This window comes from Pistacia vera, unplaced genomic scaffold (genome assembly GCF_008641045.1).
Source record: "Pistacia vera cultivar Batoury unplaced genomic scaffold, PisVer_v2 Contig40, whole genome shotgun sequence".
Classification (NCBI taxonomy): Eukaryota; Viridiplantae; Streptophyta; class Magnoliopsida; order Sapindales; family Anacardiaceae; genus Pistacia; species Pistacia vera.
Window position 1 is genome coordinate 1,371,782 of NW_022196224.1, and position 15,861 is coordinate 1,387,642.

Consider the following 15,861-nt stretch of genomic DNA (forward strand, 5'->3'; position numbering starts at 1 on the left):
TTCAAAGAAGAGAGCAAACCTTCTTAACCAGTAGGCCAACCCCTTGAGATTGAAAAAAAATTGTATTATTATTTGATTGCAATTCAAAAAAAGACTAGGTTAAATCACTTTTTGGAAAGATAGATATCACATGATTTTCAAAACAAAAAGAAAAGATCACTGCAAGTGCTTTCATGAACATAAAAAGCAACTTTCTCAATTTCAATCAAAACATTGCAATAAGAACATAGGAAATATTTAAGTGTTTTTAACTATTTGAAAACAGTTTCTACAAAACAAAAAACACTTTCTGTCAAACAAAAAACACTTTCAAACACATTATTATTACAGCCCACTTTTAATTTGGTCCTCAACTTTCAACCCAATAAAGGGGGCTAAGAAAGAAGTTAGCTTACCTACTTTTCTTAGTTAAATTCAATTTTTTTTTTTTTTTTTTTTTTTTTTTTTTTTTTTTTTTTTTTTTTTTTTTTTTGACTATGAATCAAATGGAATCACTTTTTTGACATTTTGTGGGTGATGTGAACATTGTTTTTCCCATGAATTTGAATTGTTTTTTAATAAAACCATTGAATTTTTATTTTATTTTTTCATTCTCAAAAGAATCATGTTGTATTTTTTAAGTAGACTAAAGAGGGTAGGAGGTTTAATTTTCAAGAGATAAAAAAAGTGAGAGAAGTCTAGTTTGGAGGCTTTATTTAATTAATTTAACATTCATAGAAGTCTCTCTTGTTGCCATATTTATATTTATGAAATTTTAATACAAATCTTACTATATGCATAAATAATTCACTATATAATTATAAAGTTTTTAATAATGATTATATATATATCGAAAGCATTTTTAAACTTCAAAAATACATAATCTTTTTTTCCTTTTAGTTGATTCTTTCCAATTTTCACGTAGAACTCAAAACAAATTCATAAATGAAGGGTTTAAACTTTAAAATACTCTTTTTAAGTATGAAGTGTTTGCATATTTTTTGTTCAGGTTTTACAATTACATGAGAGATAATTTATACATATATAAGTCCCTATGATTTACTTGGGGATCTATGACAGTGAGTTGTTGTGGGATAACTCCCCTTGAGGATTAGTTGAGATATACGTAAGTTTGTTTGGATGCTTCAATTATTAAAAAAAAAAAAAAAAATTATCCATATAGAGTGAATCTCTTATCTTAAATGTACCCATTTCACCATTTGTAAACTCTTATCTGAAAAAGAACCTTAGTGGTGTACTCCCAAAGAGAGGGGGTGTATATAGCATTCTTGTAATCCACTACAGAAAGCCCAAGTAGATAGAGCCTAAAGAATCAGCTTCTCCCATCCAAATCTTAATTCTTAAAACTGAAGCCTAAACGTAAAAATCAAAAATACCTCTTAAAAAATTATCAATGGAGCATTTCACAACGCCAGATTGTCTAGATTTTGCAGTAAATTATCAATGGAGCATTTCAAAAATCAAAGAACAAAGAGTAATATAGAATTACGTATGGGTGTTTCTGTATTAAAGTTCACTGCTCGCTCTCTTTCTATTTTCAAATAATGACACCAATCAATTGTATATACAAGGAGATTATAAAATTATCCAAAAATTGCTAGTAACGAAATAATTATAATCTACTTTCAAATTTGATCATATTATATGTTACTAATTAGTAACGATACCATAACGATATTTTAGTACATAATATTTGACGTTGATCAATAATATATTAAATTTTAATATTGATACTAGCTATATCTAATTAAATGATATTGACATAGTAAACAGTGTGGGTTTGCACAAATTTGAGGATTTATATGTTATAATAATTAGTAACATATAATCTAGTAGATAAAGGCCCAATAAGTAGTAATCTTATCAATGTTTAGTAAAGGCCCAATAATTAAAAAGATTTACTGATACTATCTAACACTAAAGATAAAAAGAAAAAAAAAACACAATTTATTGACATCATCTACTGTAACACTAAAGACAAAAATTCCGTCTAGATCTTCTGCATGCTAGGTAGCTGAACCATGTTAAGTAACTTTTGTTTCCTCGCCTCGTCTTTGTCAACGTTTCACTATTGCAACTAAGACTGACACAAGGAAGAAGAGGCCTAAGCAAATACATGGAATGGCACCACCAAGCCCTACAGAGGGTGGCAAAACAGCAAGAATGCCAAAAACGAAAGCCAACACCATTGCTAGCATGGCAAACTCGGTAAGGTAATATGAAATCACGAAGAGAGACCCTAAGTTTTGGCTTAACGCCATGACAAAGTGAATAAAGACAGCAGAAACAGAGAGGCTCATGGCGATGGAATCCGCTATAATAAATGATTGAAAATGATAGTTTCTACTTAGGATTGCAGTACCTTGATCCTGTCCTTTTTCGCTTTGGTAACCACCAGGCATGGTGAAAGCTGCCGCGAAGGTTACTGTTGCTATGAGCGCAGCCACTACCAAATGCGGTTCTCTTGCTTTCTCCATTCCAAGTATATCTTCACTGAGGGGTTCTCCTACATTTTCACTAATGGGTTCTCTGCTACTACAGATAACACCTCTTGGACGTTGTCCATTGCAAACCTCTTGGGTCAATGCTTGAATTTCTTGCTGTTTTGGATGAGTAAATCAATGAAAAAAAAAAAAAAAACAATAAGTAATTAAATTAATTAAATCAATGAAAATGACAATTTCAAGTCACAACATTGCATTTGCATACATATATATTAACGAAAATCCTCAAATGCATACCATCACATTTTCTCATATATAATCCAGTTTTCTTTTTACCAGTGTACCAGTAGAAAAATGTGGACATTTGTTTTAGAGAATGATTCTATGTACTAATACTAAGTGAAGATGCGGGCTATTACCTCAAGCTCTGGAAAGCCATAGCTTAATATATGTTCGACACTAATATTTTGCCTGTTGATAACCTGAAGGTTGCTTTTATGCTTCAAGTTGGTACTGCGGAACTCGAATGAATTATATCGTTTTGAAGCTGCAAGAACATGGAGTGGAGTGGAGTGTTCCCCTTGGCATCCTTCTGATGTATAAGACTCCTAACTAGTGGATTTTCTAGGAGAACATCCACATCTTTTTCATTTATACTCACCATAGCAAAGTGAAGGAAATTCCAACCTCTAGCATCCACCAGTTCATAACATTGTGGAGAATGAAAAAGAATTTTTTCTATTACCTTTAGACTCCCTTGACTGCTCGCCACATGAAGAGGTGTCATTTTACGATCCTTGTCAGTTATGAATGCAGCGGATTCGTCAAATTCTAATAAGAATTCTGCACCGAGAGGAAGATCGTAATATGCAGCATAATGAAGTGGAGTCCACCCATATTGGTCTGTTTCTTTTGTCAAATACTTCTTTTTCTCGAGTATTTCTCTCGTGGCCTCTGAGACAAAAAAGACAACAACAAACTAAATAAATAACAAATAATGTTATACATCCCAATTTGTTATTTATATTTTTGGTACCCGGAACCGAACACCCCTATTTTTGGTTCCACCTTGAGGGAGCTACCCATTTGGCTATATATATATTTCTTGTCATGGGTTTTTTGTTTTTTATATATATTTTTATAGAAAGTTTTAATAATTTTAAAGAGAGTTTTTGATAATTAAATGAATCTCTTGTAGGGTTTTGCAATAGTTTTAAGAAATACTCGATGTCAAATAAATTAAATGTACATTTTAACGGTAGTCTCTTGCATAGTTTCATATTTTTAATTTTGTATTCAATGTTACTAGTACAATAGATGATATATATTATAAGTTTCACGTTATACATCGTGGATATTTATCTACTTATTAAACTTTTGAAATTGAAATCTGATAAATTTGTTGGGCCACTAAGAAAGAGAAGGCACCATATGTCAGTGTTTTATTTCATATTATTTTTCTTGATTTTTCTATATGATTCTATCGATTATATTTCTTAAAGTATGATAAAAATTATCTTGAAATTTTTAACGTTTTTTGTATTTTATTAACCAAATAATTAATTCGTTAATTCATACTTAAAATTATATATATATTTTTTGGGGAGTGTTGTTTATGTGAATCCATATCCATATTGTTGGGTGTCTTGAAGGAGCAAGAACTTGATACCATGATTTTGTTATCAAAAATATAATAATAATTGCACATGTGACATGTGCATGCCATCAAAATAATTTCATAAAAGTAATAAAAACAAATCTCTTTTGATTAATTAAACAATTAAATAAGTTAATATAATAATACAAACTAATCTCATTAATCCTAGTATTAATTAATAATTAAATGAAGAGACAAATCATAGTATGTTTCCCTTAGAAAGTTCCCCAATTTCGGATGAAGATTCTCTTGTGATTTGATTATAATTTTTTATTTACTTTAAATATAAGATTATGACCATGATTATTGATTATGTAAATATTATTATATACCTTTGTGCAGTCGACTCATTTTAATTGTATCCATGATTATTTTTTAATATATCTTCTTAGGAGGTTTACATCACTAGTCGAGCAGTAGCACTGTCGACTACCAAAAAAATTAGTTTGTTAGGTGATACTGTCTGTTTATTCTTATAAGATCGAGACCTAATATATTTTTATCCAATATACCATTATAACAATTTTTAATACTTTTTGAAAACAATAACCGTGTACGATGTTAAACAATCAGTGGATTTCTAATAAGTAGCACACACGTGTTTAATTAGCTAGAGTTTTGATTAATTATGATTTTGATTTTGATGTAAACCAAACTTAATTTTTAATTTATTCTTTGAATATGATTATCACCGAAAAGATGATAATAATTAGTTTCACTATTATATGATACCTAAAATTAAATAGTATACTTTGTTTTGCTTTATTATAAAGCAATGAATTATTTTTATCATTATGTTTAAATTATATTAAGCAAGCTGCAAATATTCCGCCACCTTGCATGTGGATTCATTATTTAAAATTTTAAATATTTTTTTTAAATTAATATTATTTCGCAACATGTAAAATCAATAATTTTAAATTAATTCCTTGCTTAAACAATAGGAGATTATATTTTTAATTACATGAATATAAATCGGTTAATTAATTAATTCCTTTTGACTTTAATTAAAGTAATCCTTTTTTTTTAAAATGAGTTGAGTCAATATATTAGAACTATTAGTATTTTATAAAATTAATTTTTAATAAAATATATTTAAAATTTTAAAATTAACTTATAGAACCCATAAATTGATTTATTAATTATATATATATTGAAAATTTATGAGAAAAGTGAATTATAAAAAGTATTGAATAAGTATGTCATTTTGTGGTAAATTTATTCAGAATTCTAAGGAATCCTTAAATTATATTGAGTAAAATTTTGATTCTTTAATTTTTAAATAGTCAATTACTTATAAGTATTGAGTATGAGCAGATAGGTTTCAATTTCTTAAAGAGAAACTGACTGTTTTGTCTTCCTTACCTAAAGAAGAAGTTACAGCTGATCAGAGTTGAGTTGTTTGCTGATTTTTTTTTTGTTAAACCTAAAGAAGAAGTTACAGAGCTAACTATTTTTGGTCCCTTTTTTATATAATTTCAAACTTGTGTCTCTTTCAGTAAATTTATGAGACAGTTGTCCAACAAATTGATGGTAACCCATAAAGATAGATCTATTAGCTAAATATAAAATAAAATTAATTATAAATTTTAAGGGCATCTGGAAAAGGTATATGAGTAAAGAATATATTCAACATGTAATATAATAATAAAAATTATTTAAAGATGATTGGCCAATTATGACTCCTATTCTTTTTTTTCCAAATGTTGAAGGCATCAAACATTACACTTCCTTTATAAATTATAGTATAAATAATAATTTAATATATATATATAGAGAGAGAGAGAGAGAGAAAGTGACGGGTCTAAAAATTTTTGTTAGAGTGGATCAAAATAAAAATTAATTATACATAAACATTTTTATCCATTAATATTTTTGTTAGAGTAGACCAAAATCTAAAAATTATATATATTAGTATTTAAAAAAAAAAAAATTGGGAGTGGGTCATGGCCACCCGAAAAGCGGCTGAATCCGCATATATATATATATACAACTAAGAATTTCCATACAAAATTGAGATCCTAACTTTCCAACTTTATGTACGTGACATCAATATTTTTTTTGATCAATATTTTTTATAATGAAAATGTCAAGTCTTGACAACGAGAATAGTGGAATACACTACGGTTGCATTTGGTTTGAGGTGATATAAGATTAATTATATAAAATTTTTTTAATTTTCAAGATTCTATCATTTAATTATCAAGTAATAAAATATTACGTAATATTTTATTATAAATAATGTTTACTGTTGGTAATATTAAAGGTAATCAAATTACCTTCTCAAACTTGTGTCTCTTTCAGTAAATTTACGAGACAGTTGTCCAACAAATTGATGGTAACCCATAAAGATAGGTCTAGAAATATAAAATATTTATACACATCTATTTAATTTTTAAATTAAAATATTTATCACGGTGTCATGGAAAACAAAATTTCTGTTTCTATTAGCTAAATAAAAATAATATTAATTATAAATTTTAAGGGCATCTGGAAAAGGTATATGAGTAAAGAATATATTCAACATATATGTAATATAATAATAAAAATTATTTAAAGATGATTGGCCAATTATGACTCCTATTCTTTTTTTTCCAAATGTTGAAGGCATCAAACATTACACTTTATAAATTATAGTATAAATAATAATTTAATATATATAGAGAGAGAGAGAGAGAAAGTGACGGATTCAAAAATTTCTGTTAGAGTGGGTCAAAATAAAAATTAATTATAAAAACATTTTTATCTATTAATATTTTTGTTAGAGTGGACCAAAATCTAAAAATTATATATATTAGTATTTAAAAAAAAAAATGGAAGTGGGTCAGGCCACTCGAAATATATATATATATAATATATATTATAATATAATATATATTATATATATATAATATATATATATATATATATATATATAATATTATATAATATATATTATATATATATGTGTGTGTGTGTGTTTTTGTGTATAGCCTTACGTCATTTTTGTTTTTTTGTCATGAACCTTCAAAATTGTGGTCCCAATTTTTTCAAAGAGCATTATCATTAAATGTCCTTTCTCTTCTGAACGTCTTGGGCTCCGTTTGGTTCAAATTTTGTGTTTTTGAGAAAGGTTTTTTAAAAAAAGTTAGAAAAAAGTTAAATTGGGCGGGTATTACGATGTAGGATTTATAAATTGAGAAAATACCCCCTATGTTTGTTTTTTTACAAAACACTCCTTATAATAAAACATTAAAAGTTAACAAAAAACCCCTCAATCCCCCCTCAAATACGGACAGCCCCACCACCGCCGGAGGGTGGCCGGTCGCCATAAACAAAAACATTAAAAATATTTAGGGGTATTTAATTGAATTAACAAATTTAGGGGGTTTAAAAAATGTTGAATAAAGTTGAATAATATTGTGAGTTTTTGGGTATTTTACTGTTTAACTTTTTTGGGAATACTAAAAGTAGTATTCCCAAAATCCAACCAAACGAAGCCTTGATATTTTAAATTTGAGATCTTAATTTATTTTCATAATTAATTTGGCAACAACGCCTAATTATAGAAAGATTACATCGGTAAAATAATTAGCCAAATTAGTTACAACCAAGAATTTTCATACAAAATTGAGATCCTAACTTTCCAACTTTGTGTACGTGACATCAATATATTTTTTGATAAATATTTTTTATAATGAAAATGTCAAGTCTTGACAACGAGAATAGTGGAATACACTACGGTTGCATTTGGTTTGAGGTGATATAAGATTAATTATATAAAATTTGTTTAATTTTCAAGATTCTATCGTTTGATTATCAAGTAATAAAATATTACGTAATATTTTATTGCAAATAGTGTTTACTGTTGGTAATATTAAAGGTAATCAAATTACCTTCTCAATGAGTGTTAATATAAGATTACTGAAGTAATTTTAATTTTGACCATATTGTGCCCTTAATCTTTTATCATTTCAGACATATTTACCCTCATATGTCTACAAAATAACAATTACCCAAACCTCCTATATTTGAAAATATAGCTAAGACAGCCTAGCCATAAAAAAACTTAAAAATTAATAAAATACCCCTAAGCACCCAAGACCACTGCCGGCCGCTAGCCACCGCCACTGGTCACCGGCGAAAGTTGTCATATCGAGGCAAGACCAACAGGATCCTGCTAGTCGTGTGCCGGTAAAGACGTTTCTAGCCATGTATTACAAATCCATGGCCAGAAACGACCAGATCTGGTTGTTTCACAGCCAAAGATGTGGCTGTGAAACGCCATAAATCTGGACGTGAAATGGCCGCCATTTCACGGTCACTAGATCTATGGCCTTTTCACTGCCATATTCACAGCTAGATCTAGCCCTTTTTTGGCATTGATCTTTGATCTATGGCTGGATTAGGCCTTACCGGCGCACAACCAGCTAGATCTAATCAGTCGTGCGTCATTACGGCGGCTGCTAGTAGTGGTGGCTGGCTGTCGACAGTGGCTTAGGGTGGGTGGGGGTGATTTTGCTACAAATTAAAGTTTTATATGGCTGGGGTGTTTTAGCAAAATTTCAAATATAGGGGGGTTAAAAAAATAATTGAAAAAATGATAGAATAAAATATATTATTATTTAAAAAAGAGGGCAATTTAGTAATCTATATAACATACCCACTCATTTATTTCCCACCAAACATATTATTATAACATACCCACCAATTTATTCTAACCAACCAAAAACATTTCTCTAAAGATTCTCCAGTAATCTATCTTTCCAATAATACAATATTCTCCCATAATATAACATTCTCTTAACCAAACGCATCCTACAAAGTATAACTTTTTAAAATTATTTTGTGAGAAGTTTGGCTCGAATTTTGTCTTAAAAAAAAAAAAAAAAAAAAAAGCGCTACAAATTTTCATTATTATATATTAGTGTAAATTAGGTGCATTCATAATTATTTTTACGATATAATTCTATGTTTTACTGATATTAAAAAACAAAGAAAATTTTGTACTTTTGACTTGCTTTAAAAAAAATGCTTAAATTATATTATTTAATCACCCATTTCCATTTTAACCCACAATCATAATCTCTTCAATTTTAACAATCATTTAAAAATTTTACTCTAATTATTTTAATTAAGAATCGGAAATTAATACATAAAAAAACAAAAAAACAGCTTATAAAAGTTGTGCATAGATCTTGCACATGATAACACATAGTCATGTTCCCTTTCTCAAGGATGGTCCATGATCTTGATTTACTATAATATTATATTTTTAATATATAATTGTATGTATAATAAAGTTCCTAAACTCACATATAAAAGTTTATATGTTGAATCATATTGTTTATTAAAAATTGAATAACATTATACTATATGTATGTTGGTGCCAAAGTCCCACATCAGTTAGGAGATGAGGGTATTGGTTGTTTATATAATATAAGGATACTCTCACCATCTAGAGACTTCTTTTCATGACAAAATCATATGAGTCTTAGAGTCTAAAACAGACAATACTTTTAGGAACCTACCTACCATGTGTCTAGATCCGACATACATCAACAGTTGATGCTGAAGGAGGATCTAAGTCATTCCCAAGCCCTTCGCCCCTTGGGGGGCTATGTTAGTGTCAAAGTTCCACATCAATTAAGAGATGAGGGCCTTTGTCGCTTATATAACATAAAGACACCCTCACCACCCAAAACTGTGTGAGTCTCATGGTCCAAAGCGGATAACGCATATAATTATATATTATATGCGTCTGAATTAGACATACATCAACATATAATTATATATTATAAGCTGTAAAATGGTTTTCACCTTAGTAATTTTTAAAATTCTATTTATTGCATGAATATATTATATCTATTTTGATTATATATATAAACAAAACCTACCAAACTTCGAGAACATTCTTGAATAGGAGGCACATTTTCTATCTATGAGTCAAAGTCAATTAAAACATGATACAAATTGCCAAGTTTGATTTTTAGGCAAGAAAAAATCACCTGTCCATGTCTAAAGTTGGGCAACTTGTCACATTGCTTTAGTGAATTCAGGCTTTTCTCAGTGCGTACATAATATTTCATTCATCTTTGGTTTACAACCGTTAACTACTTGTCTCCCTCCAAACAATTAATACACCAAAGAAAATAAAAATTAATTTTCTAAGACTCATTGGTGTATATTACCAATAATGATATAACATTGAATAGCAGGAGAGAGTGTGCACCACAACTGCAACGAATACACGAACGATCATCCAATCAGATTTTATGTAATGATATAATATGTCGTAGTTGTTCGTCTATTTGTCCTATATTATATTTTTCCAAATAATAAGATGTTATATGTAGAATTTATAATATTTGAATGCAAAATGTCGATAAAAGTCATGTAATAAATAAGATAAAATATGGGTTACTATCATCGTTTGGGGGCAAAATTATGTTTAGGCCAAATGTAGCCATGGCCACCCATGACCCTACAAATAATTTTTAAAATCTATACAATATTAATTTACTCCCTATAATTTTATCTAGCCACCTCAGTTTTCAAACTTAACTTTAACCCCCCCGTAAATGTAACTTTGTAACCCTCTTTCATTGAACATTACATTTTGGGACCCTTCTGGTTCCACCCTAAGGGAGCTACTCTTTTGGCTGTATATATATTTCTTGTCATGTTTTTTTTATTTTTTTATTTTTATAGAGGGTTTTAATAATTTTAAAGAGAGTTTTTGATAATTAAATGAATCTCTTGTAGGGTTTTGCAATGGTTTTAAGAAATACTCGATGTCAAATAAATTAAATCGTTCATATTTAGGGGTCCATCATAATAAGTTAATAACAAAATAAAATATACATTTTAAGGGTAGTCTCTTGCATAGTTTCATATTTTTAGTTTTGTATTCAATGTTACTAGTACAATAGATGATATTTATTATAAGTTTCACGTTATACATGACGGATATTTATCTACTTATTAAACTTTTAGAATTGAAATCTGATAAATTTGTTGGGCCACTAAGAAAGAGATCGAAGGCACCATGTGTTGTGTTTTATTTCATATTATTTTTCTTGATTTTTCTGTAGATTCTATTGATTATATTTCTTAACGTATGATAAAAATTATCTTGAAATTTTTAACATGCAAATATCTCGTGATGAATCTTTTATATTTTTTTATTTTATTAACCAAGTAATTAATTCCTTAATTCATACTTAAAATTATATATATATTTTTGGGGGTGTTGTTTATGTGAATCCGTATCCATATTGTTGGGTGTCTTGAAGGTGCAAGAACTTGATTCCATGATTTTGTTATCAAAATTATAATAATAATTGCACATGTGACATGTGCATGCTATTAGAATAATTTCAAAAAAGCAATAAAAACAAATCTCTTTTGATTAATTAAACAATTAAATAAGGGAGTATAATAATACGTACAAACTAATCTCATTAATCCTAGTATTAATTAATAATTAAATGAAGAGACAAATCATAGTATGTTTCTCTTAGAAAGTTCCCCAATTTAGGATGAAGATTCTCTTGTGATTTGATTATTATTTTTTCATTTACTTTAACTATAAGATTATGACCATGATTATTAATTATGTTAATATTATTATATACCTTTGTGCAGCCGATTCATTTTAATTGTATGCACGATTATTTTTTAATGTATATTTTCAGCAAGAGGCTTTCATCACTATTCGAGCATTGCCGACTACCCAAAAAATTAGTTTGTTAGATGATACTGTCTGTTTATTCTTATAAGATTGAGACCTAATCCATTTTTATCCAATATATTATTATAACTGTAGATGCAAAAATCTACCTGTACGGAAGGGGGGTCTGATCCCGTGAGGTTGAGGCCACTAGAGATCCGCTGTACCTGCACATGTAGAGAAACAAACGCGTGAAGCAAACGAGAAACACCGAGGTGGTGTTTGCGGTTTGCCGTAGGCACTCCGACGCTCAAGTCAGCAAGGCTGAAAGAGGCTAGTATAGTGAGGGCTAGGGAGTAAAGAGGTTACCAGATGTCTAGTCAGAGACTGTGACTACGGCAGTGATGTAAAGCTCTCAAGTAGGAGCTTCGGATGTGAAGGTGTAATGTCGTGTCCTTTGTGAGAGGGCTAGCCTCTGTTTATATAGTGACTGTCTGGTCTCCTAGTCCTGGTGGGAGTAGGAGTCCTAATGTGACTCTGATGCTAACACTATAAGAATTAGGGTCGTGATATGCTGTCTTACCAGTGTCCGGATAGGAAGGTGATTCTGATCAAGAAACTAACTTCGAATAGGGAAGTATTCTGAATAGGAAAATGACTTCGAGTAGGAGGCTAATCAGGAACTGGAATGTGATCAGTGGGCCGTGGGCTCGGAATTTGCCTATAGGCCCATGAAGTGATCCCAAACTGGGAGGCCCGTGCCCAGATAGTTTGGGTCGGCCGTATCTCGTATCAAATGGGACTGATCTGGCTTGGGCCTCTTTAGGACTAGGCTTGGTCTTTTCTTCACTAGTGGTCCTATTTTCCTATTTGGGCCAAGGACGATTTTTGGCCCTAATAGTTTGTCCCCCATTCTCTGAGTTAAGAGTTTCTTAATTCAGATAGTAGGTAGCGCTCGAGGCGAGCTCGGTCTTCTTTCGTGGACGAACGATCATCGGCGTGGACGAACGATCATCGGCGTGGACGATCTGACCGTTGTAAGTGATTCTTGGTTGGACGTCGTTCGGTATCCACTCCTGACCCAGAGTATGCCATCATTGTGGTGTGCCTAATCGGTGCGACAAGCCGAAGGGACAGAGAACTAGGCCTCGGTGCTCATATGGTCGTTCGGTACATCCGTCCGACTAGCAAGGTGAGTTGTGGCGTTAGACAGGATATTCACTCGCCATGCCGGGTCGAACGAGTTAAGAAGTTTACTAAAAAGCTTCACTCGGTCGGGATGCTGGGGCGATCGAGTGGGTGAGGCACCTCAACTACAAGTTGTCCACTTGTTCGCTACGGAAGGATGAATGAGCGAGGCCTCCTGCCTTGTTCTGGAGAGGGCTCGAACCAGGCCGTTCCACATTGATTGATCGGTCGGTCGGGTCTTCTTGGCTGGAGAAGCGTGGGGCACTTTGCGTGCCTTCAGGGGTCAAGGGCTAAGTCGGACAGGAGGAGCGAGCGATCGAGTAGAAAGGATATGTAAGTTTCGACCACTGGTTGTCCGTTCGTCCGCTATGGATGGATGAAGGGGCGAGGCCTCCTACCTTTTCAATATAGGGAGTTCAGGCTGGGTCGTTCAATATAGGTGAGTTGTGGCGTTAGACAGGATATTCACTCGTCATGCCGGATCGAACGAGTTAAGAAGTTTACTAAAAAGCTTCACTCGGTCGGGATGCTGGGGCGATCGAGTGGGTGAGGCACCTCAACTACAAGTTGTCCACTCGTTCTCTATGGAAGGATGAATGGGCGAGGCCTCCTGCCTTGTTCTGGAGAGGGCTCGAACAGGGCCGTTCCACACTGATCGATCGATCGGCCGGGCCTTCTTGGCTGGAGAAGCGTGGGGCACTTTGAGTGCCTTCAGGGGTCAAGGGCTAAGTCGGTCAGGAGGAGCGAGTGATCGAGTAGAAAAGATATGTAAGTTTTGACCACTGGCTGTCCGTTCGTCCGCTATGGATGGATGAAGGGGCAAGGCCTCCTACCTTTTCAATATAGGGAGTTCAGGCCGGGTCGTTCCAAGCTGGTAAACTAGGCGAGAGTAGGGTGCTGGCTAGGTCGGGAAGACAGGGCGATTGAGCACGGCTCTCGCACGGCATCGCGATCTCCTAGGTGCCATGGATGCTTGCCACGTGTTCAGTGGGGATCGAATCCTTGTTTTCGAGGAGGGAAAACGAAGAGGCATCCTGATCGTTGTGCAATAGCAAGCCGCCACGTGTCCATTTTTGTCAGATTTCTTTTACAAAAATTGATGAATGGACCGTTCGTATTCCATTTGCGTTTTTTTCTTTTCAACTTATTCTTCTTTCTTTTTCTCTTCTTCTTTTCGTTTTTGTTCCAGTTCTCTTGAGCAGCGGTGGTTTCTTTCTATAGTTTTCAGGATGGCTTTACGGTAAGTACTGTTCCCTTTCGTCTATTTTGTTTGTTTGTTTTTACTGAGGTTTTGGGAGAGGTTGAGATTTTTTGAGTTTTTAGAAGAGAGATTGGAATTTTTTGAAGTTTCCGGGAACTTTGAGTGGGATTTGAGGTGTTTAGGTCATGGATTTTCAAAAATAGGTGTGAATTTGGGATTTTTCAGTGGGTTCCTGGCAAGTTTAGCTGGTTTCTCGGTATTTTTTTGGGTGTTTTGAACGGAACCAAGAAGACAAGAACGAGGTTAAGCATTATTTTGATTCGGCTCAGTCGGTCTGCCCGACCGAATCGAGTGGCTGATTCTGAGGTGAAACTTAGATGGGACGTTCGGTCTAGAGGGGCGTGCGGAGTGGATTAAATAGGTGATCGGTTACCTAGACCGAGTGGGGATTTTGAGTAGGTTATTCGGAGGGCAAGGGCAAGTAGGTCGTAGGCTGAGCTTGAAGACGAGTCGGTCGCCCGGGGCGAGCGAAGTGAGACTTGGATCAGGGATTGGCTAGGTCGGTAGTGAGGGTGAGTGACAGCTGGGTTTTATACCTTTGTTCGGTCGGTAGCTTAGGCAGAGTGGTTGTTTGACACTTAGAATTTTGAATTGGAGCCAAGCTAAGGTCGTTCGATCGGGTTGGATGATCGAGCCAGCATGTCAGACACCGAATCAGCTAGCTTGAGCGAGGTTATTGCGGATGCAGGGGATGAATATGAGCGTGCCCCTACCATAGTGATAATACCTGAAGGGGGCGTTCCGATGTGCGTACCAACTGGAGTTAGTGTAACTGCCCTAAGTACGAGTGCTCCCAGCCTGAGTGGTTCTGGTAGGCATGGGGGGAGTGGGGAAGACCCCGAAGGAGTTAGTAGTCCATCCTCTTCTGGTAGTGGCTCTAAGGAGGAGCTGAGCCAACAGGGTAGTGGGATTTTGACTAGAGACTATCCGCCTGTGCTGAAAGATAGTGATGTGTGGCGCATCCAAACCTTGTACCACATTCTGAGTTCGGTTGATATCCGGACGCCGTGGTTGTACGAGCTGGTTGACTGGGAGTCCAAGGGCTGGATTAGTGTTTATGAGAAGTGGTTTCACGATGGGTTGAGGCTACCCGTCCTCGCCTCATATGGGAGGTACTAAACCACTTCATGATTGCCCCGTCCCAGCTTATGCCGAATGCTTGGAGACTGCTAATGGCTTTGGAAGACCTCTATGTCCGGAACCAAGTAAGGTTCGGGCTGCACGAGCTACTATATTCGTACTTCTTGAAGGAGAATGATAAAGAGAAGGGTCGGTATCTGTTAACCTTGAGGCACGATCGGTCTCACTTGGTGACCGACCTACGGTCCAGTGATAAGAACTGGAAGGACCGATACTTCTACTTGAAGGGGAAGGTTGTTTTTGGAGAGAGAGGCCATGGCGAGATCCTGATCAGCTGGCGAGCTACTGGTGAGAACTTAGTTGTTTCTATTGTACTTTTGATTACTAAATCTTGATTGTGTTTTTTGTTTGCAGAGCTTGAGTTCAATCGGGCTGGGCAAAGCGGAGACGGCTTGGACGTAGCGACCCAGAAAGGGCTAGTCATCCCATTGGAACAGAGGGACTGACGAGTAGTACTAGCAGAGTCAAACCTGAGGACCAGCGTTCTTTGGGCTGGAGTAGAGGCGATACAGAGAGGTAC

General features: G+C 33.8%; 1 protein-coding gene across 1 annotated transcript; it reads right to left on the minus strand.

Annotated features, from left to right (window-relative positions):
• Window positions 1-2,057: 2,057 nt before the first annotated feature.
• Window positions 2,058-3,530, minus strand: LOC116141574. The gene is made up of 3 exons (XM_031427061.1): window positions 3,527-3,530; window positions 3,106-3,398; window positions 2,058-2,600 (listed from the first exon to the last, which is right to left on the minus strand). Exons 1-3 carry the CDS (start codon window positions 3,528-3,530, stop codon window positions 2,058-2,060), a joined length of 840 nt encoding a protein of 279 aa, XP_031282921.1.
• Window positions 3,531-15,861: the final 12,331 nt, after the last annotated feature.

Excerpts from the sequence above, each read along its gene's own strand:
- LOC116141574 (XM_031427061.1), bottom strand. Across the intron at positions 2,601-3,105 it reads ATTTCCTTCACTTTGCTATG|CAAGAAATTCAAGCATTGAC; the intron begins GTGAGTATAAAT and ends CATCCAAAACAG.